The 23,221-nt window shown below is 43.4% G+C and overlaps 2 protein-coding genes across 6 annotated transcripts in view; one reads left to right on the top strand and one right to left on the bottom strand.

The window, feature by feature from the left end:
* Positions 1-22,244, bottom strand: part of fbxl20 (F-box and leucine-rich repeat protein 20) — a 37,080-nt gene extending 14,836 nt beyond the window's left edge. The window contains exons 1-12 of the mRNA XM_063184852.1: positions 20,961-22,244; positions 14,897-14,958; positions 13,492-13,546; positions 12,242-12,316; positions 11,890-11,984; positions 11,335-11,403; positions 10,708-10,803; positions 8,560-8,686; positions 6,294-6,368; positions 3,541-3,671; positions 1,351-1,411; positions 1,044-1,088 (exon numbers count right to left, since the gene is read on the bottom strand). Coding sequence (XP_063040922.1) covers positions 1,044-1,088; positions 1,351-1,411; positions 3,541-3,671; positions 6,294-6,368; positions 8,560-8,686; positions 10,708-10,803; positions 11,335-11,403; positions 11,890-11,984; positions 12,242-12,316; positions 13,492-13,546; positions 14,897-14,958; positions 20,961-21,002 — 933 coding nt within the window. The 5' untranslated portion in view covers positions 21,003-22,244. The remainder of the gene's footprint in view (positions 1-1,043; positions 1,089-1,350; positions 1,412-3,540; positions 3,672-6,293; positions 6,369-8,559; positions 8,687-10,707; positions 10,804-11,334; positions 11,404-11,889; positions 11,985-12,241; positions 12,317-13,491; positions 13,547-14,896; positions 14,959-20,960) is intronic.
* A 257-nt stretch (positions 22,245-22,501) lies between these two features.
* cdk12 (cyclin dependent kinase 12) overlaps positions 22,502-23,221 on the top strand; it is a 38,016-nt gene continuing 37,296 nt past the window's right edge. For 3 of the 5 annotated variants that reach the window (XM_063184809.1, XM_063184817.1, XM_063184832.1), the window contains exon 1: positions 23,126-23,218. The gene's annotated coding sequence lies outside the window, so the exon portion shown is untranslated. Of the gene's footprint in view, positions 23,219-23,221 lie in introns of all 5 variants that reach the window. The other 2 variants (XM_063184827.1, XM_063184822.1) reach the window with 2 other exon arrangements.

Genomic DNA, 23,221 nt, shown 5'->3' with positions numbered 1-23,221 from the left:
GAGCTCTTTTGAGAATAAATACTTTTTCACGTGGGCAGGGCAAATGCGGTTTCAAATTATTAGGAAAAACAGCTTACCCAGTGTGGCTAACTACATCAACTCACTTCTCATCGAAATGCTTGCGTCTTGATCTCATAACAAGTATCATGATCTCAAATAGCTACCTCTCTGGGAAACGTGTAGACTATAAGTGACAGATCGTTTGGACATGTGCTTATAATCAGAGATGTTCTAGAACTATAAAGAAAGATATTTGATACAACTACGCCAGCCCCGCAGACCAAAGCGGCACCTGTTTAAAACTGGGCTTTCAAAGAGAAGTATGAAGGGCGGGACTTAGATTGTGCTCGTTCACGTTATTGGCTGTGCCGACAGCAACAAATGCTGTGATTGGTCAAACGTCATTGTCAGTTGTGGAATCTCTCCTGAAACTGTATGAAGTTTTCTGCGGTAGAGCGCTACTTAATAATAGGCTACAGTAAGTTGGCGCTACAGTTTTCTCCTCGCTTGACCCCCCCTAATTTTTTTCTCCTCGGATCTACACGATTCACAGAAATGACCCATTTTGATTTCAAAACGGCGAATTTCGCCGAAAGGTGAGGGATTTTCATGCCTGTACTTTTCAAAAAACATTTTTATTTATTCCCTAAAACATCCGAAAGGCTATACTAGCAGACAACTAGCAAATAGTGGTACCTTTTGGGAAAATATTTGGAGTAGGCCTATATTAATAATAATAAAAAAAAAATGTAAACAAACGCTGCCCCCATTAGAATAGCTCATATCTTGGAAAGGGCTTAGTCGAAAAATGTGGCATCACCGGGTACTGACAAGTCAAGGGTAGTGTGAACAACAGCAATACAACAGCATATTGAAATTGACTGAACTGGTCCTTTAAGAATGCCCCACTGTACGATTAGATCGCCCCGTGCAGGATCGATGCATCGATACATTTCGATCATTATTTACACCCCTACCATTGACCATGTACTTTGTGTATGTAGGGAGGGAGGAGGTGGTTTGGGGTGTTTGGCTTTGCTTACCTGCACACATTCCTCTAGGTCCATCTTCTCTAGCTCATGACAGTTCTGCATAAGAGAGATGACAACAATTACTCCTTTACTCACATACACACCACAGCCGAAAGGGAGAAGTGGGATTTATTGCACCCCAAGGGCACATTTGAGCATGCGCCCAAGGTCCCCTCAGGAACATCACTGGCTTTACGATGTTTGGCAATTCACACCACTGTCACAACAACAACATTTGAGGGGGAAAAACAGATCAAGTTGATGCAAGTAGTTGTAGGCGTGTGTGTGTGTGTATGTGTGTGTGTGTGTGTGCCCTTACCCGTGCTAGTGTGGTGAAGCCCACATCTGTGAGCTGTGAGCAGCGGGCCACTTCTAATATTCTGAAAGACACAAACACACAGACAAGATGAGTGTCGGATCTGAGGTTAAAAGGTGTATGAAGTGTGTGTGTGTGTGTGTGTGTGTGTGTATATGTGTGTGTGTGTGTGTGTGTGTACTGAGGTAACTGGGTACCTGAGTCATGGGACTGTCTGGGGGAGGAAGGTGTGGTCTGGACTATCTTGGGGTTGTTGAGGGGTGTGTGCAGAGCCATACAGAGAACAGAGTTACGCGATTGGAGGGCCAGGAATTAAATTGCAGCCCCGCCTTTCAACGAGATAAGGTCGTGCCTAAAGCGGCAGTCTTCCCATAGACTCAACATAGAACCACCACATTAACAGCCAAAAATAAGGACTAACGAACTATACTGAGGGGTAATCACCACAAATATGTAAACTATCAACTGTCTCGGTGGTGATAATCAGAACAGTTTTACCATCTGTGATGTTTATCTGAAGTTATTACTACGAACAGCAAGTCTTGTCATATTCCCTGCATTGCATCGCATTGCATTTGCTGTGTGCTACGCCCACTACTAGGCACTAACATTCGCAACGCTGAGCAGTACTGAGAAGCTAAAACAGCTAATTTTGCTAATGAGGAAGTCGGCCCTAGCACACAGCGGAGATTGCCCGACTCTGTTCTCTGTATGGCTCTGGGTGTGTGTGCGCGCGCAAGCATGTTCTGTTTAGGGGAGGTGAGGTGGGTGTGTTTTGTGGTTTGTCATGTGGGGGTGAGATGAGTATACCCTGTCAAGCAGAGGTGTTGCAAGTGCAGTATGCCTGCCTGAGGAGGATGTGGTCTAGGATGGACCGATAACACACCGGGACCTGAGATATGATTATTATCTGGGATATTATACACTTTAAAAGGTGCACTGTGTAAGATGGGGGCCAGATTAGGTATTGCAACTACACTGTTCAGTGAAAGTCTACTTCCAAATTTGATCTTTTCATGAATATTTACTAGTTAATGAACTAATATTTAGATCCCCCTTTTTCTGTATGAATTTGATGGTGGTGGCAAGTATTCACGAAAAAGGTAACATTAGTGAATGGGCAGCATGAATTCTGGAAATAAACTACTAAAAATATTACACAGTGCACCTTTAAGCCAATGGCATGAAAGTATACAGACAAGTTCTCTGTCAAAAAGTGGGAGTGTTGGTGTGTGGCGGCATTCACCCTCCTTGCCCCTCCGAAATGAATGGATAATCTAACACACCGCTAGGCTAAGGATGACATGGTGGGTAGAATGTGTGTGTGGTCTGCGTGTGTACAGTGGATGTGCAAGAATGATTAGTCTGTAGGTGGGTGTGTAAGGTGGGTGCAGTCTGCCTTGGTAACGCTGGCAACAGACCAGACCAACCAATTTTACCAGCCTTTTACAATCACAACGAGCCTGAACGCGCCACACCTACAGGCATGACCTGATGCGATTTTGAGTCTGTTATAAGTACAAACACAAAGACAGGGGTGAACATGCATAGCGGACTTGTGTAATAAAATTACCACCTCTGGCATTGTCTTCTAAGAATGACTGCATCAGACGTGACTCTATAGAACAGACTTGCTCTGATGATATGGTGTTGGACTGTCATAATCGCATTAACGATAGAACAAATCGCAACGTTTCAAATAAGTCACTGAAATCTACATAATGACTGTTGTGACTAGCATGGTCTCGTCAGACGTAAGCACCAATCCAAATATTTCTCCTTCCACGTTACATCTGGGTCTGGTGTCCAGCGTAGTTTCCGGAAAAACGACTAATCTGGGAAAGGAGGAGGGCTGAAGGAGGGGGACGCATATTTCAACCTTCATCGAAGTTCACCTTTCCCCGTCATCATTTACCACAACACAATGTTAGTAACTGGGCAAAAGAAGGCACATGTTTCAACCCTCCATCCCTCCAGTAAAAGTTTGGCCATTCTGGGCCTTCTGTACCAAGGGTATGGCAAGACCGAACACCGAACACCAAAGCTACTGATGATTACCTCCGACTACCTCAAACAAGTCTGTAGGTTACATTGGATCAAAATCAGGGTAAAAAAAAAGAAATGTTTTTGTTTCTGTTGGTAGGTATGTTTAGTTAGGTATGGCATGTGAGGAGTAAGCGATTGGTTGGTTACCTGAGGCGTGGGCAATTCTGTCCCAGTGCGTTGAGAATGGCGTCTGTGATGTTTGCGCAGCCGGACACGCAGAGAGACTGCAGGCGGTGGCAGCCTCTACAGATAGTGATCAGGCCTTCGTCTGTAATCTGCTGCTCAGGCCCAAGCAGCAAAGCCAACGGGGGAAATAGAGAGTGAGAAAGAAAGACAAAGACAGTCAATAAAAAAAACAGAGAGAAAGAGAGATAAAATAGGAAATGGGAGGTGCCAGGGGAAAAAATAACAAGATTAATGTGTAGCCCAGCTTGACTTTACACAACATTAACTATGTAGGTTAGACAGAAGGAAAAAAACCACAGCTCTCCTTTTCATTTTCCCGTCTCCTCTCCTCGTCTGGAACCCCCCCCCCCCACCACCACTCCTCCTCCCAGTCTGCTATCTCTCCACACCTCCCTCTCCCACTCACACCTTCCTTCGTTCCGAATGAATAATTATGTCTAGAGGAGACTGTGGAGAGTAAGTGAGTGGAGAGTGTTTATACATTTTCTCCCCTCTAACTACATTTGAATATTTTAAACCTGAGTCATTAAAGATTTACACGCAACTTTCTGAGTGGAGTCCGTGTCAGGTCTTTAGCACACATGCTAACCTAAAAGTGCCAAGAAGAGCACACTCAACACTAGAAAACCTGAGGACTGAAGACGGGCGCTTCGCTATATCTCACAGGCGTAAACACATGTTGAATTAAAGCCTCTAAGCAGAGAGAGAAAAACAAAAAAAATCAAAAGGCCAATTAACTCCCGTTGCATATTCTTTAACCTTGAAAATATGTGAGAATGTATAGCATTTATTTTAAGGCACACACTGACATATTTAGAAACTGCTTTTAGCTGTGTCTACGCTGTGCGCTGAAAAATAAACATTTGTGTTCATACATATCCTTGGTACTTTTAATAGCAAACAAATATGGTGGTGGCACAGCCAGAGCCACAGAATACACTCATTCAGCAGCCAGTCACTGCCTCTCTACAGAAGCACAGATTCAACTGGCTCCAATGTCGAAACCATTTTGCATGAATTGTACTGTATTCTTCGAAGTAATAATAACAATGACCTAAAATGATCTGTGATTATTGGTCATAGTGAGCGTGACAAATGACTGATTCGTATCAGATCATAAGTCTGGAGGAGGCAAACTATTTTACGATCAGGAAGGGTCACTCATGAAAAGCTTCTGAAAACACAGCATTGTTTTACACTTCACCAACATCACACAGTATCAGGGTGTCTCTTTTATTGGTGTGACCAATAAAATTGGTGTGGCCGGGGTTCTATCATTGGATGTCAAATGTAAGTAAGCAAGCCTCCCTCCCAAAAGCCCCAAATGCCCTCACTCTGCAGCACATCCTTCTGCCAAAAAAAAACAGAACTTGCTGTGAGATTCTGGGCTCAAGCCTGAATCTGGACTGTGAAAGAGGACCTCAGTTAATACCACATTGGCCAGAATATTAGAAAATCCTGAATATCAGACGACCCTCCTTTTGCAAGCGTAAAACATTCTTTTTTTCTAGACCAAAATTTTGTTTCACATAGGAATCCTATTTTTGGCAAAATGCTTTTCATACATTGATTCACATTTCCACCAAACACATTTCACAGTATGGCCTAATTTCCATGAACACTAGCACAAAGATGGTAACTCAACAGAGAAGAACTGCCAACTCTTTGCTCACTTCGGGGTTACCAGACAGGCACCGCTCTCTTTACAGGTAGTTCTTCAAATCGCTGTTCAGTTCCCATACTTACATTTCAACTGCTGCTGTCAGGTGACCAGAGAAAACAACCAAAGCTTTCCTGATGAGCCTTTCAAAAGCGAATGAAAGCAGAGCAACAGGTCGCGATTGAATACCGTTTTTCCCCTCGCGCTGTCTGTCCTGCACCATGTTGACATTACACAGTTGATAGATGTTCAACATTCAACGCTGCTAGAATGTACAAATCTGATGTGAAAAAAACACTCTCTGACCTCTTGATTATTGAGTGCTGTGATATTGTTTTGAAGGATAGTGGTCGAATCATTCAGGTTAAGAAAATACATTATTTTGTCACTATTTGGTCTCATCAGTGAAAATAAGACAACCCCCCTTTTTAAAGTACCATTTTTAGAACAAAAAAATCTGTCTTATATTAAGGCCAGTATTACATCATCCTTAGCATTAGATTGCACTTCATCTCCACTGCTGGATGCCTCCTACAGCACCTAGATGTCCTCAACCCATTTTCACTTTTCTACGGTCCCTTTTGTTTATTTATTCACTGTAGTTATTCATTGGCGAATATTCCATACTGTGCATACAATTATGCAAGCATTGAGTCGCTGCGTCCTGTCAGAAGTTGAACCTAACCATGACTTATTCTCTCCCTTATTGCATTTGCAATATGCGTGTTTTCACCAAACGGCAGTGACTTGTTGTATTGAGATCAGAGGATGAAGTCACCCGTGAAATGACAATGAGACTACAGTATAAAAGGACCGTTTCAATTAGATGTATGCAGACGCACAAACAAACAAACAAACAAAATCAGAAAATATATACAACCCATGATGTCTTCTGTCTTTCGGCGCGTTGGTATATATTTTTAAAATGTTGGTTCTTAATCTTTTCCATCTTAATCTCTTAATCTTTTATTCATTTCATTCAATACCTAAGTCTGGGTGAGGGGGGTGTCATGTAGGGTCAGTCTGCAGCTGTGAATGAGGTCACATCTCTTACCGAACACGTCTGCAGGTTGAGTGTGACCAGCTCTGGACAGTGAGCTCCAATGTGCTTCAGGGCCTCATCCTCCAACTGCAATCAGGAGGAGGAGAGAAAGAAGAACGAGAGAGAGAGAGAGAGAGAGAGAGAGAGAAGAACGAGAGAGAGAGAGAGAGAAAGAAGAGAGAGAGAGAGAGAGAGAGAGAGAGAGAGAGAGAGAGAGAGAGAGAGAGAGAGAGAGAGGTGGAGGGGTTGGGGATAGAAAAATAAAAAGGACAAATGAGAACAAAAGAAAGAAAGAAAGAAAAGTATTTTGCTAATTGAGATTTGCTACAAATATCCCACAGGCAGGCAGACAGAGGACGCGTTCCCGAATCGCAGTGGAAAGGGAGCGCCCACATGAACTCAATTTATGACATTTTTTTTTGGGGGGGGGCTTTTCAGCCTTTAGTGTTTTTTGTGAGACATCATAGTGGAGGAGAGACAGGAAGTGAGCTGGGAGAGAGAGATGGGGAAGGACCGGCAAAGGACCCGGACCAGGAATCGAACCCGGGTCGGCCGAGTGGTAAACGTGTGCCCTACCATATCAGCCACGGTAGGGCCAATTTATGACAATTTAAGGCAGTGGGCTGTGGGCTCTAACTTCTCTCAGTAGATTGACAATTCTCTCTGTATCGTCTGTATATCTGCATCATAATTTCGACCAGTTGCCATTAATAACCATCCTGCTCATTATCTTCTGCATGTGTTTACCAGAGGATACAGCTTTGGTCTTAGTCAAACAACGGATGACAAACAGCGATCAATAGCAAATAATGAGGAGCTAATCATAAATAAACAGCAAAGCAAACAAAAGCAATTAGGATGTTGGTGCAGTATGCACTATGCTGCCTGAAACATCTATCCATGAGGGGGGTGACTGAGTATTTAATGCATCAGTGGCGTCGGCTGATTCATTACAATGTACTACACTAGATCACGAACGAGGTAACATTTAGCACTTGTCCCAGGTGTATCGCCGTGGTCTCTGTTCTACTGACCTCGCTACTTTATTGATACACGCCAATTTGATGTGCAAACTAGCTGAACAAATAAAGTACAAGTTAGATAATAAGATCACAAAACACATTTGTTTAGCTTTGCAGAGAAGACACAGGTTTGATTGCCTGAAGATGATTTTAAGACAGACCATACTGGTTTCCTGCAGAAAATATGCCATCTCAAAACATAGCCCATATGTTTGGTCCATCCCATGCACAGAAGTAATTCCATAAAAGGAAGATATTGTAGACTTGGATGGGTCCCTGCAAAATATGTGCCATATTTTTGGCCAGCCGAATGCAAACAACTTTGATGTCATAAATCGGAGTTGGGGTCCCTGCAGAAGAGGTCTGTGCAACTCAAGAGAATATAGGATTTCTACATTCAGTCAGGAAGTGCTTCTGTAATTCCAATTTGAAAAAACAAAACACACTCCTCCCATCTTGATTATTTTTCACAAAATAACAACATCCTAACTTTTGACTTAACCCATTAAGACTCATCATTTCTATAACATATCACAGAATTGCCTAAGCTGGTAAAGGTCACACTGAAGAAGGCTCTGTGCAGCCGAAATGTCTGTCATATCAGTCCCTACAATGTTAAAATAAAAAGAAAACAACAAGAAAGAAGAAAAACTGAGTGCGATCCATTTCCTAACTACTAAGCTGGTAAAGAGAAATACGCATACATGCTGAAGCTGGTCTTAAAGGTTGTGTTAAACAGACAAAAAACCCAACTTCGCTGAAGTTACGACACTTGGTAAGATACAATACTAATCATTTTCAAAACATTCAATCCATACATTAGATGGAGAATAATGAAAAGACAACATATTATGTTACAGCAAGGAAAATATAATTTTGGGGGACGTGTGTGCCCATTTCAGATTTGATACATGCAATTTGTCTCAAATAAGTTGGGACATGACCAGTGGAATGTAATAAACATTAGAGTCACTCAGAATTAAAGATGCAAAGGGACTAATTACTCTACTCTACTACTTAATTATTTTTGTCATGTTCATGAACATCCCCCAAAACAACAATCTTGCTCAGTTTTGATCGCTGAAATGTGTTTTTTTTTTGTACCATTTAACATCTAATGTAAAAAATTGATGTTTTGAAAATGATAGCATTTTGTTGTCATTCACAATTTACCTCATGTCCCAACTTCAAAATAGTTGGGGTTTGCATGTTTCCCAGTCTTAATGTGGGAAGTGTTTGTAATGGGGCACAGGTACCTGAGTGCAGCCTTTGAGGAAGAGGCCTTTGAGTCCGGGGCAGCAGCGCACCAGGGCCTGGATCCCGTCCTTAGTGACCTGGTCACACCAGGAGATGTTCAGCTGCTCCAGCTGGGGACACCCCTCACTGCGAAACACAGCATACATAGCGTACCGGTAATGCCGTGAGATGCAGGCACATCACTTCTGCCGGGGACGCGTCCCACCCACTTTTTTTGACGAGCAGGTTTTGTTCCAACCACTTATAGTTTTAAAGGGACACTCCACCCATTTGCATTAGGCTTTCCATTGCTAGACACCCGGTCATTCTTTTGAATGGTCATGCAACACTCTCTCAATTTCCCCTGACACAGGAGAAATCCGTATTCACCTCTTAACACTTCCTCCTACAATGATGCAAAAATCGCCATTTTGCATCATTGTAGGAGGAAGTGTAAGAGAGGTGGATTTCTGTTGAGACTACAAGCCTTTTTCCTACCCTTCCAACCCCACCCATAGGGAGTTGGACCTAATGTGCTAACAGACCTATCACAGATCAGTGTGCCAGTGCTTTTGAAATCACTGGCATTGAGGCTCCAGTAAGTCACTGGCAGACCTGCCTGGGTGTGGCCTGTGGATTTGGGCATTGCAATGCATTATGGGGATTGTTGTCACAAATCCACAAGCACTAAAAAGTAATTTTCTGCCTTTTCTCGGCCAAGAAGGCACCAAATTAGAAATTTATGCTACTATTCTACTACATAGATGACCCACTTTCAGTACATATTCATGTCTCCACCGGTGGAATGCCCCTTTAAGAAACAAGTAATCAAGCACGTTGCCGGTGTTTCTGTGTGGTATCCCCATTTTTTTTGTTCCTCAGCAAATAAATATAAACATGCAATGGTATAAATAAAGAAAAGGACATGAATCAAATCCTGGGAAAAGATGGTCCGTTTCCCGGGAATCCCGGGATATAAGCGATTCAAAGTTGCAGAAATCCAGTAGGCCTATTGAAATGTGTGCTTCAGGTTGCACCAAATCTGGGTGTACAGCAATCGCAGATGATTAAGCTTCTTGCATATTCTGTTGAGGTTAACTATCCATTAACAAGGAAAGGTGTATGATCTATTTTCAATCCTCCCCGAGAATATTAAGTCTTCATATTTCCACCTGTCAACAGGAGATCTGATGCTCACCTCAAGGCACAGCACGACATATGACTGTTTGCGAACAGTAAGTTTGGCTGATAACTTAAACTTTACAGTATGCAAGGCTACATGTAGACGACGGGTTAACCAATCAGTTACTGTTGCGTTAATAATATTTATGATTAGATGACTTCAGCGAAGGATATGCAAAATAAACAGGACAGTGCAGATGGCTTTTTAGTTTTAATATGGCCTCATTATCGCGTCAATACACTTCATATGCAATGCGTACTATTTATCATGAAATCTCACATCGGAAGTAATAGCCTTAGCTTGTACCCAGCACTTTTCAAACCTTACTCAGGTTTATGGTAATTGTCCCCAGCACTTTTGAAATCAAACTGACGCCAATGAGAGCATGACAAGTCTTAAGATGAGTAGGGTTAATAAGGTGGATAAAGAGCTGGGCATCCCTGAATTCAGATGAGGGATTCAATGCTTAAAAAACAAGTCATACCAGGAATGAAAACCCCCCACCCCAGCAGTTTGTTTGGCTCCTTGAACTTGACCATGACCCAGTTTACCCAAAATCGATTGAGCTCTTTAAAGGGTCATAGCCCATATTTACAGAAAGTCTGATCCATGCCCAAGCAGTAAAGTTGCTGACAGAGACAGAGAAGACAGAAAAACAAAATGGACCCCCAAAAAACATCAAAATAAAAAAGTAATTGCATATGGACATTTTGTACATTTTTATCTTAGGCAGAGTTTTGTAATGGCGTATGCTGCAGCAATCGCATGGGCCAGCTCTCCAGAACAAGCATATTTATTTCCAAATGGCACTCTGCCTGGAGCTAAAGTGGTCAATATGCTGCTCGTTTGTGAAGAGGTGCGTAACCGCTTCTAACTGCTCAAAAATGGCCATGACGCATCGCAATGTACTGACAGGAGGGTGAACGGACTAAAATGTGCATCATTACAGTGCATAAAAATGAAGGGTAACACAAAGATTACTCACCTAAGTGCTTTGAGTGACAGGTTGGTGATTGAGGTACAGGAGGCTAGGTCCAGGTGCTTCAGTTTGGGACAGAACTTACTCAAGCTATTACATGTACTGTGGAGAGAGAGAGAGAGAGAGAGAGAGAGAGAGAGAGAGAGAGAGAGAGACATGAGAACAGGAGACAGGAGACATGGACCAAAAGAAGTTGTGTGAAACAGAAATGCCCTTATTACCTTCAATATCATCATCACTTAATAATAAGTGGATAGTCCAAGCAAATTTCCACCCAAACCACTTCCAGTACGTGTGTTCAGGCCGACAGAGAACCGTGCCGGTGCCTGTTCCCGCACCTGATCTCAAATCTGCTGACGTGGGTACACCGAAAATCTGGGCATTCGGGAACCATAAAGTTGATTTGCGTTCCAAATCGCTTTTCTCAGCGAACCGCAACAACAGCATGGCAGCAGGTTCACATAGGTAATGCATGATCACATGTTGAACAGCGCGGAGCCCGGTACGGATGTGGGTGGTTCACAGGTGCGTTTTAGTTCAACTGGTGCGGGAACGGGCCCCAACACCGCTCTAGCCAACTTGAAAACAGTACAGAACAGAAAGTGCAGGCGGTAGTGTAGTGGCCCAACTCACCTGTCAGTGATCTTGGTGCAGCCATTGAGACTGAGCAGCTCAATGTTTCTGCAATTCTGTGCAAAGGTTCTGAAAGGACAAAAATCACAAGCAAAGAGTTAAAAGAGAGCTCAAGGGAAGAGTATCACTACTTATGCCTACAATTCCACCATCTCTCCAAAGCAGAGTTTCTATTTCAGACTGCCTTTTATGAGTAGTTCCCCCTGGTGCGTATGCTGAGAAATGCGAGAAAAAAAAGTCCTTTGCAGAGGCTTTCTTTCGCAGAGAGCTGAGGAACTAAGGAATGCACAAGAACAATGACTAAGGATTTCCTTTTCTTAGCAACTATGGTCTTGTGTTGTAATCTTGATTCTGCTGCTGAAAATGGTACCGTGTGTGTGTGTCTGTGTGTGTGTCTGTGTGTGTGTCGGTGTGTGTGTCTGTGTGTGTGTGTCTCTGCGTGCGCGTGTCTGCGTGCGCGTGTCTGCGTGCGCGTGTCTGCGTGCGCGTGTCTGCGTGCGCGCGTCTGACTGCGTGTGTCTGCGTCTCCTGCTCTATCCAACTCTAGCGCCTCACCTGAGTGCGCTGTCTCCGACGCCAAGACATCCTCTGAGGCTCAACTTCCGCAGAAACCCCCCACACCGCTTTGAGATGTTCTCCACCACACGCCCCTACAAAAGGAAAAGAGAAATACCAACATTTTATGGAAACAATTTCTGAAAAAAAACCCAGGGGGCATGAGTCATCAATTAACCAAAAGAAATGTGCAAGTAGGTGCTGAATAGATGTGTATGTGCAGCGTGTGTGTGTGTGTGTGTGTGTGTGTGTGTGTGTGTGTGTGTGTGTGTGTGTGTGTGTGTGTGTGTGTGTGTGCGTGTGCGTGTGCGTGTTTGTGTTTGTGTTTGTGTGTGCGCGCATCATCTCTGACCTCAATGTCCCTCTGGAAGTCAAAGAGGTCAATGCGCTGCCAGTTACTGCCATCCAGAGCCAGCACGTTCCACGACTGGGAGAGACAGACAGGGAGACAGACAGAGAGAGAGAGAGAGAGAGAGAGAGAGAGAGAGAGACAGACACAGAGAGAGAGAGAGAGGGAGACAAAGAGAGGGAAACAGAGAGGAGGACAAAAGAAGGAGAATAGAGTTCATCATGGGACACGCATACAGAATGGGACTCAACATGACAAGACAAGGATACAAAACCCAGCCTTACACCCCCCCTCTCCCCCCTACACACATAGCTGCATACATAGAGGATTGTGCTATTCCAACCATGATCACAGTTACACCACAATAACATTCTACTATAGACTCTAAATACAAACCACAATGTATTTTCATTCGGCCTAGCTACTACCCACATAGCTAAATGAGAATGTAATTTTGTCTTCTTTTCGATTTAGCCATTTAGTGGAAAATGGGCTATGCAATTCTCAGCTAGCACTTAGTGCCCCATAGCAGTGCATATGCTGCCTTTTAAATAGATGACTGAACAAACACAAGCACTGTTTCAATAGATATTTCCTAACAGAAACACAGGGTAATTTTAGAATAGGCTTCACGTTAGCCAGTAATATGCCTGATTACAGTCTGTAAAAGTGACTTGTAAGACATGTGTTACAGCAAGTAGGAAAGCCTGTAGGTCCTTATTATGATCCTCATCATGAGCCCCCAACGCCCCATTGACGTCATCATATCTCTGCCAACGCCCTCCATAGTGGTAAAAATGAAAATATGACCCAGCTGCCTTCTTCTTAATGCCCCACAAGGGCTCCCTAATGCCCCCTGGGGGGCTGTACAGCCCCAGTTGAGAATCACTAGCTTAGCACATGTCTCATAAGTCACTTATACAGACACTTAAGCATATATTAGTGACCAACATGTGAACCCAAAAATAAAAGTGTTACCAAAAATGGCACAAAAAAAACAAGCTGATTAGTATAACAACTGATAACAACTGAAGAGTTCAGATGCAAAACCCCCTAATTCCATTTCTGAAGACCTGCACCCCGTTGTTGTTTTGCTTTACATTTATGTACTTGATAATACATATAAATAGTTATATTACTTAAACAAAATAAAAAAATATATGCAATTTTGATATTAAATTTGTATTGTAAATGAAAATGAATTAATTTCTGAAAAGGCACTGATTGTGGTGTAATCGTGAATATTGGCTTACCCTGGAAACTTGTGCACACCGACACAGCGTCACCACATCAAGGAAAGAGAAAATTCTGGAAGACAAATCATAAGAAAACCTTCATCCTTTTATCGTTTTACATCCACAACAACCATATCTGATGAGACTTCCATAATCATGGACTAAGTGGATTATTTACACAGCAGTGACTATTTGAACATGTTGGACATTCTTTGCCACCATTGACCATCCATTGCCCACCTCAAACCAGACAGTGTGTTGTTTATGTTGTGTTGTTTATTCCCCCTTTTCTTTTCCTCCTTCTTATTGTAAAAAAAAAAAAAGAGTAAAAAATATATTAAAAAGTAAAAAACATAGTCTTTCATAATCAGGAATTATGAGGTAGGCTACAAACCAGGAAGACCAGAAGTATGCTGTTGTTTGTTTTGTGTTTTAAGTGTATGTGTGTTTGTTTCTCCTTAGTGAACATCATTGATTGAGTGCTGATGTTCGAGGAGCATAGCAACCAATGGGGTGCTGTTTTTCCATCGAGTGTAAATCAGAGGCACCGCACCGTAGCCAAGGTCCCCGCAGAGTCAGCACCCTGGAGCCCACGCGCTCCTCAGGCGAGGCCCAGGCTTGAGTTACGGCCTTCATTTAACTGTGTGTACACTCGGCCTCTGGGCTCCTGTCTTCAATCAATTTCAGTGTTTTATAAGCCATATTGCCACCGTTCAGACTACCTAATAAAACTCCCCGCTCCAGACAGGTCTGTGTTTGTGGGTGGCTTCTGTGTGTGTGTGTGTGCAAGTGTGTGTGTGCGTGCGAACAGTACTTTGGTGCGTGTAAGTGTGTTACAGGGGTCTCTGACAGTCTGAGTGAGACACACTGCACAATACAAAAGGAGCCATTGCCCCTAACAGTCTTTGTGTGTGTGTGTGTGTGTGTGTGTGTGTGTGTGTGTGTGTGTGTGTGTGTGTGTGTGTGCTGCATGCGTGTTTGCAGGGGGGGGGGTTGACTGAGAGTCAGTGTGAGACACACTGCACACTGTACCAAAAGGAGCCATGGCCCCTAGCATTGTTCCAATTGATCAGGTCAGTGTGTCAGTGAGTGGAGTGAGCTAGATTAGGATCCTTTCTGGACAAGGGGGCTGGTCGCCCAACAGGTGTGGGAGCCAGACCAGTTAACCGATGAAAACTGCTGAACACACACCAGATGGTGCGAGTCCTCTACACAAACACACGGCATGGTGGTTTTTATTTGCGTGTGTGGGAACTCTGTGTGTGTGTGTGTGAGAGAGAGAGAGAGAGAGAGAGTGAGAGTGAGAGTGAGAGTGAGAGGCATAGAGAGAGAGAGGGAGAGATAAAAGGGGAGACAGTGTGGATAGGGCAAGCGGGCAACCCGAGTAGGAGTGTACTGCCCCACACATGCCCAGTCTGCTCACCTTAGCAACAGCTCCTTGGGTAGCTTCTTATTGATCACAGCTTCATCGCTGTTTGAGAACATCTGAGAGAGAGAGAGAGAGAGAGAGAGAGAGAGAGAGAGAGAGAGAGAGAGAGAGAGAGAGAGAGAGAGAGAGAGAGAGAGAGAGAGAGAGATTTGCTCAATAAACAAAGTTCAGGCACTATACAAATCTCAAGCATACGTACACTGAGGGGTTTGTTGTTCATAGTCAACAGTCAAGACTGTGGCTCGAGTGTGTTTGTGTGTGTGTGTGTGTGTGTGTGTGTGTGTGTGTGTGTGTGTGTGTGTGTGTGTGTGTGTGTGTGTGTGTGTGTGTGTGTGTGTGTGTGTGTGTGTTTGTGTGTGTGTGTGTGTGTGTGTGTGTGTGTGTGTGTGTGACAAACAGCATTGTTTTCACAAACGGTGATTGATGGCAACAATGTGTCATAACGGTTCAGGCAGGGTCAACATTTGAACACTATCACAGAGCAGCTGGTGAAGAGACGAGGGGGGCGGAGAGAGTTAAAGAGACAGAGAGAGAGAATGAAGGAATGAGAGCTATGAGGTCGAATGGTGAAAGGACTTGACATGCTAAGAGTAGGCCTGATGATCATGATGGTATTACAATGAGAGTGTCTGACGGGCAAGAAAGTACCCAACTAGGAGTGCTGCCCTGTCTCCTCCCTTTTGAATATTTCTTACGGAACGAGTACCATGTTGCTTTTGACTTTTGTTGTGTTGAGCATATTATAAAGCTTATTCTGATTAACTTACAATCAGAGAGGCAATGGTGAATGACAGGAGATTTTTTTTAAAAAAGAGTGAAGAACACCCATAAAGAAATGGATGAACCAGCCCTTTACGCTGCAGCCTTTTTTTTGAGAAGGCCAGACAGTTTGCTCTGATATGGCTTTCAGGCCGACCAGAACGGAGCCGGTGTCGGTGCTCGCACCAGTTACGTTCGGCACTAAAGTGTTTGTCTGCGAACCGCCAGTGTTCATACCGGGCTCTGAACTTTTTCCGCACGTGACTGTGTTACCCGGATGAACCTGCTGACGACCACGCTGTCGTCACGGTTCGCAGAGAAAAACCTAGTATTTTGCGGTTCGCATTGCGAACCAATTTTCCGGTTCGCGAACGCAAATATCTGTGGCGTGAACACGACGGTCGGTTCACGATTAGGTGCGGGAACGGGCTCCAGCACGGTTCTCAGTCGGCCTGAAAGCGCCTATAGATGTTGCCTGTGAAAGCCTGGGAACCTTGGGCGAGTATGTGGGTGAAGACCAAGTGAAGCCGAAATAATGTTGTCTCTCTAGTCCCTCATGCCACAGATTTCGGTGCTCATCACCCGATTGGTTTTGAACAAAATGAATGCTCCATCAAGGTAAAGCTGTTCTATGATGACCAGCCACCCCGGTGTCAGAGCTGGGTCCCATAACATTAACATTATTGGGAACTAAAATATGTTTGCCTGTGAAGTGCCCAGTCCATACCATTATGCAGGGCTATGACAGGTCCAGGGTTCCCACTCTAATTCAGATATAAAATTCCATGATTTTCCATGACTTTCCAGACCCAAAAGATGAATATCCATGACCACTTCCGTAAAAATGACGTGAAAAAGTTTTTAAAAGTGTGAAAACTGAAGATTATCTTCACCCCTAGAGATGACGCCAAGCCACCGCCAGACTTAGGTGGGCTCATTTCATTCTAGAATGTGACATTACAGCACGAATCCAAACCGTCTCTGGTGAAGCTTTGTAGTATAACCAGTAAGAAACAATGTTACACACCAAACAAAAGAGTTTTTGCTTTTACACAACTGTTAAGAAAATTCCATGACGGTGCATGCAAAATGGTAGAATTCCATGACTTTCCATGACTGGAAAAACTTTCATGAAATTCCATGATATTTCAGAAATTCCATGACCCGTGGGAACCCTGCAGGTCACCTAGAGAGGAAGTTACTTTACCTTCAAGAGACTGCATGGTGCAGTTGGCTCACGAGTTTTACCTTGTGCCAATCAGAAAATATTTTTTTGGCTCAAACTCTTTAAATCTTGCTGTCAGAGAAAGCATAGCTCTCTGTCTGCCTGAAAACACAAGTGGCTTGCCTAGTCTCTCCTGTGAAAGTTTCTCCTAAACTAACTCAGTCATTTTTTGTTGCTATCTTCCACATGCTTCTGAACTATTTCTTCTAATCATTTATAAACCTGAATACAGTTTTTACCACACCGGTTCTTGACACACCTGTGCAGAGGCTGTCTGTACGAGTAAGCCGCCCAGTAAAGTGGTTCTCAAACTTTTTGTGTGAAGTACCACCCGAGAAAATATTGAGCTCTCCGAGTACAACCTTGACAACTAACATTAGAATATCACAGCAAAGACCTTCCACATTCACTTTTGCTAGTCAATACAGGAGAGGTTCATAACGGCATCAAGAGCTATGGTCACATTCATTACAAGTTTGTTTTTAAATTTCTTGCTTGCCTAGTATTATTCCGCATTATGTTTTCAGATTCATACAGTTCAATATTACAAAATGTGAGACCAAAGTGACATTTTTGACTGCAACAACTTGATCAGCCTTCAAATCAATGCACAAAAAATGTAATTCTTCCAAGTACCACCAGAGATGTCTCAAGTACCACCAGTGGTTCGCGTACCACAGTTTGGGCACCACTGGCCTAGTCACTTCTAACTGAGGAGGCCTCAAGCTATTTCCTCCTGGTAGAGAGAGTGATCAGCCGGTAAAAAGAGTTACACTCCTTCAATCCTGATGACAACATTTAAAGCAACGCCAACTCGTCTTAAGTCACCCAACAGGTTGGCAGAGATATTCCCCAGCACTCCGAACCCTCTTAATTACTAGGGTAGTTACTTAGTTATAGCATGTAAGGAGAGGTAATGGTTCATTAATTGCTGACTGGTAAGAGGAGAAGATTAGGTTGCAATTATGTTACACCCCCTCCACATTGGGTGCTAGTGAATATTTCAGTGACCCTTCTACTCAATAGATTTATCGCTTCCTTCCTTTTAGAACAGCTTATCAAACTATAACTAAAACTGATTATTACACAAGGGCCCAGATGTATTCGAAAACAGGAATGGAGACAGGCAGACAGATAGACAGGAAGATAGATGGAGTGAAACAGACCAACTTCCTGTTTACTATGGGGCCACATACTGTTGTTCTTCTGACCATAAATTCATAAAGCTATTTGCATATTCATTCACACACACACACACACCTTAATTTCCCTCGGCATTAATAAATGATACTCTACTCTACTCTACTCTACTCTACACACAGTTGTTTAAGTCATTCAACACACACGCACATAAAATTCAATTCTCAAACCTCCAGCCCCAGACAACACAGGCTGTATTTCGTTGTGACATTAACAAAAGAATAACCTAACATCATCGGCACAGGTGTGAAATAAAAAAGTATTTAACCACAACCACAGTGCACCACTGGAAAGACAAAAACACCTTGAAACTTGTGGTACAACTATTGTGCAGACTGACTCCTGACTGAACTTAAGTGGATGGGGGCATTGGGATCGAAAAACATTAACACATTCATCTAAGCCTCCTGTCTCAGCATACTTAGAGTAGGGCTACGCTGTTTCAGTACAGGTGTCCGGATGGAGGCACAGGAAACAGAAATCAACTGGCATCACTTGCAGCATGTGCTACCCATTAGAAGGTATAGGCCAAAGCATAATCAGAAAACATCATTACAAAGTATGACTTGCATTTTATTTTCTTCCAGAACAATAAACGTAGAATAGCATTATTAATAAGCCATCCATGCCTGATTGTCCTCCTGATGCAGACTGCAGAACATGGAGGGAGGTGGGGGTAGGGGCAGTTGCCGTAAGTGACAGAATCATTCCAATGAATGTCACATGAGGTCAACTGACTCTAATTTAAGGCAAATATACTATATACTGTATGTGAGGGGCGACACTTTCAACTCCACCACAGATAACTCCTGAGTATGCTGGAGTCTTCTGAGGTGGTGAATGGGGGGAGGGGGGGATCATAACAATGCCATTGCCACTGGGGGCACTGACTGCAGACATGATAATGTTGACAGGATGGCAACGCCGGCCACTTGTGCTGCTGTCGGAGGTGCCACCCCTGTTTTGTCTAGTACCACATGGTCACATGGTCGTCATCCCGTCGGATGATTACACAATCCACTGGACATTGGGTCAATAGTACATTAGTCCTCCACACAGCTACACCGTAATGGGGCGACAGCAAAGGCTCACCCACGCACGCACACATGCAGGCGCGCACGCTCGCACGCGCACACAGACAAACACACAGACAGACACACACACGCATGTCACAGCCGACGTGTTTCCTAAGCCAATGGCTCACAAATTTGGGGCAGTGCCCTGCTGCGATAACTCAGGATTCATCAATGCTACTCGTCTCCATTGAAAATGAGGGTACCTTAGCAAAACCCGATCAGCATCCATTCACCCCCTAAATATAATGACAGATGCTATGACCACATGAGTTGAATATGGGGTTGACAAAAGACCGCTTTCATGGTAACAATTTAATAGGTTCTGGATAGCAATATTAGTGGTGTTTTTTCCCCTCCCGTGTTTATGCATGTTGCCTCGCTACGTGCCTGCTGTCCAGACGACCACTGCGTCTGCCTGTCGCGGAAGCACCATAACAACAGTCGCTGTCTGAGATGGGGGAAAAACCCTCAAGCTTGCGTTTCATCAATTTCATAATCATGGTCACGGTTTAATATTTTGATGTTGCTTCCTTGGCGCAGGAAACCCCGTTGTCAGTTCGACATTTGCGTCGACCCCAGTCCAGGGTAACATTATGCAGTGCTGAACCAATGCAATAAATGACTGGCATGCAAATGAACGATTTCCCCCAGACGAAATTCTATTAACGCCCATTGTTATTGGCTAATAAGGTACTGATCACGTATCAGGCGCAGCTGTCGGGTTCCAGGCCAGAAGGTAGGCTAAGGCCCGGATCTGCGATGCCGTCAGCTGTTGCACCGTTAAAAATAAATAAAACCACGCAAATCCCACGCCGCCTAGCTAGGGATTAAACAACAACCCAGCTCTCAGTGAAGGGTACACATAGCATTACCATACCACAAGGCACTGCTTTTATACAAACTGTAAGGACATGGTAGGCCTATGTTTTTGATAATTTAACACAACATCGACCGTGTGGTACATTCTTTAGGATAGCCTATAGCGACGCAAAGTTTTTGTCGTGTTCTAACAGAAATAAACCTCGTTGGGTAAACACACAACGAATGTCACCACACCATTGAACTACTTCCGAGTTACTTGCTCTGTAAATAAATAAATAGCCGTGCAAATCATTCGGATCTCCCGTTGGAAAATAAAAAAATGGTAGTTGAAAGCGGGGCCGTGTTCTGGGCTACTAGCCGAGTTTGTTGCAGTGGCAGGCGCAGGGCCCTGCAGTCGCAGCGGCCATAAGCGCCCACACCAGTCCCATGATTAGACACAACCGCCCCTGTCCCCAAATCCGTCAGATTAGCCTATTCAGCGAATGAAAAGCATGCACCAGGCCCAAAATATTGTGATCTGACTATAGTAAACAGTGTCAAACCGAAGACATTATATTGCAGACATGTCTCTACTCTGTTATGTTCTTTGTTTTGATGGCACAAAGAGGATGAAACAAAATAGCCTATAAACACTTCCTACCCAAGCTCGATAATTCATTCTGGTCGATACGTTAATCTGAATTCATTACATGAAACATCTATCTAAAACAGCATGCGTGCACAAAAACGCTTTACGCATTTCATAACACGAAAACAACAGAAAATTCTATTTGACCTAATCCTAAACGCTGACTGCGGAAGCTGACAAACTCGGTAACCCAGTAGCCGTCCATAGCTTACGTAGCTAGGACAATAACAATGTGCGATAGCCATGGTATCTTCTCAGAAACGCATCAAACATCGCATTCACTGCAACATTGGGTTTAAATGAACTGTCAATCCCCTTCTATCAGGCTAATGGTAAAAAAATACTCACCTCAAACCGACTCCGCGAGACCCCGTTCACCTCCTTCCCCATCGCGTACGGTGGTTTTGCCCGACTCAACCGGGGAGGATAACAAATCCGTTGTTAAAAGAACAGAAATATGTCGGTGTCCGTGCTTTCCTTGTCAATCCTATCCAAACTGATCATACTACTGTTGAGTAGGCAGCCGTGGATGTGTTCTTCATTGTTACTAAAAGGCCGACGCTAACGCGCTAGCTGGGAAGGCTAGGAGTCGTTGCAGCCCGAACCATGGACAAGCCCGGTTCTTATCTCTCTCCTAGCTGTGTCTCCCCCCTCCTCTGTCCTCCCCCTTATCTAAAAGCGCATTTCGCGATTTACTTGCCCACAATTTCACTAAAAAATAAAGCAGTCATACAGTATACATACGTTACGTATGTTATCTATTTTATCTAATGTTTTGATTTTAAGATGTGCCTTTGAGTGATATTTTGTAACTTTGCTGACAATTTAAATAAAACGCTTCTAGGAAGCACAGGCTTAGATAACACGTTTTGAATTGTGTCAGGTTGCATAGTTTTGGTTTTTGTGAGAAAAATAAATCACATAGGCCTATATTTATACCATCCTGGCTCTCAACACTGGGCCTAAACGGGAGGCCTGGGTTTGTGACTCACTCTAGATTGATAGTGAAATTGGGTGAAGCTGTTCTTGATGCTAAATTACAGTTTTAGTAACTGGGCTTTGAATTCGACCAACGTGACACAGGTGCATTATAAAACGTTACGGCCTAATGTTGCAATTTGTTGCCTTCTATCTAACAGTGTTTGTCACCGTATCCTTTTACAAACTGTGATTATTTTCACTGTGCCATCTTTAATGTGAGTCGACTGAAGGTATGGATGCAAAGTAACAGTATTGGAAAGCTAGTCGACAGCAACATTTAGATACAAAACAACAACTTTCGAGCTGCTGGCGTGAAAGCTGCACTTCCGCCTGTGCTTAAAACCGCCCCCAAAATAGCATTTCTCCAATCAGGGTGTTGCTGTCTTTACGTCATTAAAGCGGGAAAAAGAAGCATGGTCCTTGGGCATTCGGTCACCTGGATAAACTGCAGAGTTACGTTTTATTCCAAAATCCATACACAACTTCCTCCTATGCAGTGTATAAATTGACATGCAACACCGTGAAACACAATCATATAAGACCGACTGGCTGACGCGTTCGTTTATACTACGTTTTTAAATTAAAGGACTTTAATATTCGTGTCTCCACCTCATCCAGGTTCACGGAGCACGGTCAGTCACACACACCATCAGAAAATAATACTTAACAAGCTTGGTTAATTTACTGGATCTATTAAGTTAATTTAATGAAACTGAAACAAAAACCCCTCAAACATATTATTGTTACTGTAAATTAACACAAAGGACATAAGTATGTCTGTTCTATTTTGTTTAAAAACCAGCCCAGTTCAGCTACTACAAAGATACAGTAGTAGGCTATGTCTGCGGTCAGATTTTAATGGCAAATAGCAGATTACTCAAATTACAGTCATCAATGGATATAGCCTAGAGAGAATGTCAGTATCTTAATATCTCGCAATGTATATTGAGTATAACTAGAACTTAACATCTTTGACGAAGTTAATTCCGCACCGTTCGTAGTAGGCCTAGTCTATTAGCCAAACTGAAAAGAGAGCAAACAAAAACCCACATGACCATCAAAAACGGTCAGTAATTAAGTTCAAGCACAATTTATCATACTGTAAGCTTAGGCTCTTTCCACCTGACCTGATAGTTCTACATTTTAAATGACATACAGCTACACTGGTCATTTTTGTGTGAAGTAGATGTCATCTTGTTGACTCGTGTTGACCTTTGGTGTCTTCCAACTCTAGACTTGACACATGGAAATAAGACACGATTTGGAAGTTGTTTCTCCTAACCCATTTCATACCCCCCAAAATACATTACCAAATCCAGTTACTTTACTACTTGATCGGTTAAAGACGAACACAAAATAATTTCTTAAAACTACTTTGACCTAGCATCATCCTGAGGTTGCACGGTGGCATCTGATCTGAATAGTTGCGCACAGAGAGCTGCGCACGAATGCCCCAGCTGTCGCCTTGAATTCTACGACACAACTCTGCGACGACAGGATGCTCAGGAAAATAATGGATGTTGCAAATGCTTGCTAACTATTTTGTTGTACGTAGCGTTCTTTCGTAAAATTACTGCCGTTCGTACAGCATTTCGTCACATCTTTTCCGATGAAGACTAACGAAGGTG

The sequence above is a fragment of the Engraulis encrasicolus genome, chromosome 2 (genome assembly GCF_034702125.1).
Source record: "Engraulis encrasicolus isolate BLACKSEA-1 chromosome 2, IST_EnEncr_1.0, whole genome shotgun sequence".
Lineage (NCBI taxonomy): Eukaryota > Metazoa > Chordata > Actinopteri > Clupeiformes > Engraulidae > Engraulis > Engraulis encrasicolus.
The sequence above is the reverse complement of the archived record's forward strand: the minus strand, read 5'-3'. Positions and strand labels throughout refer to the sequence as shown.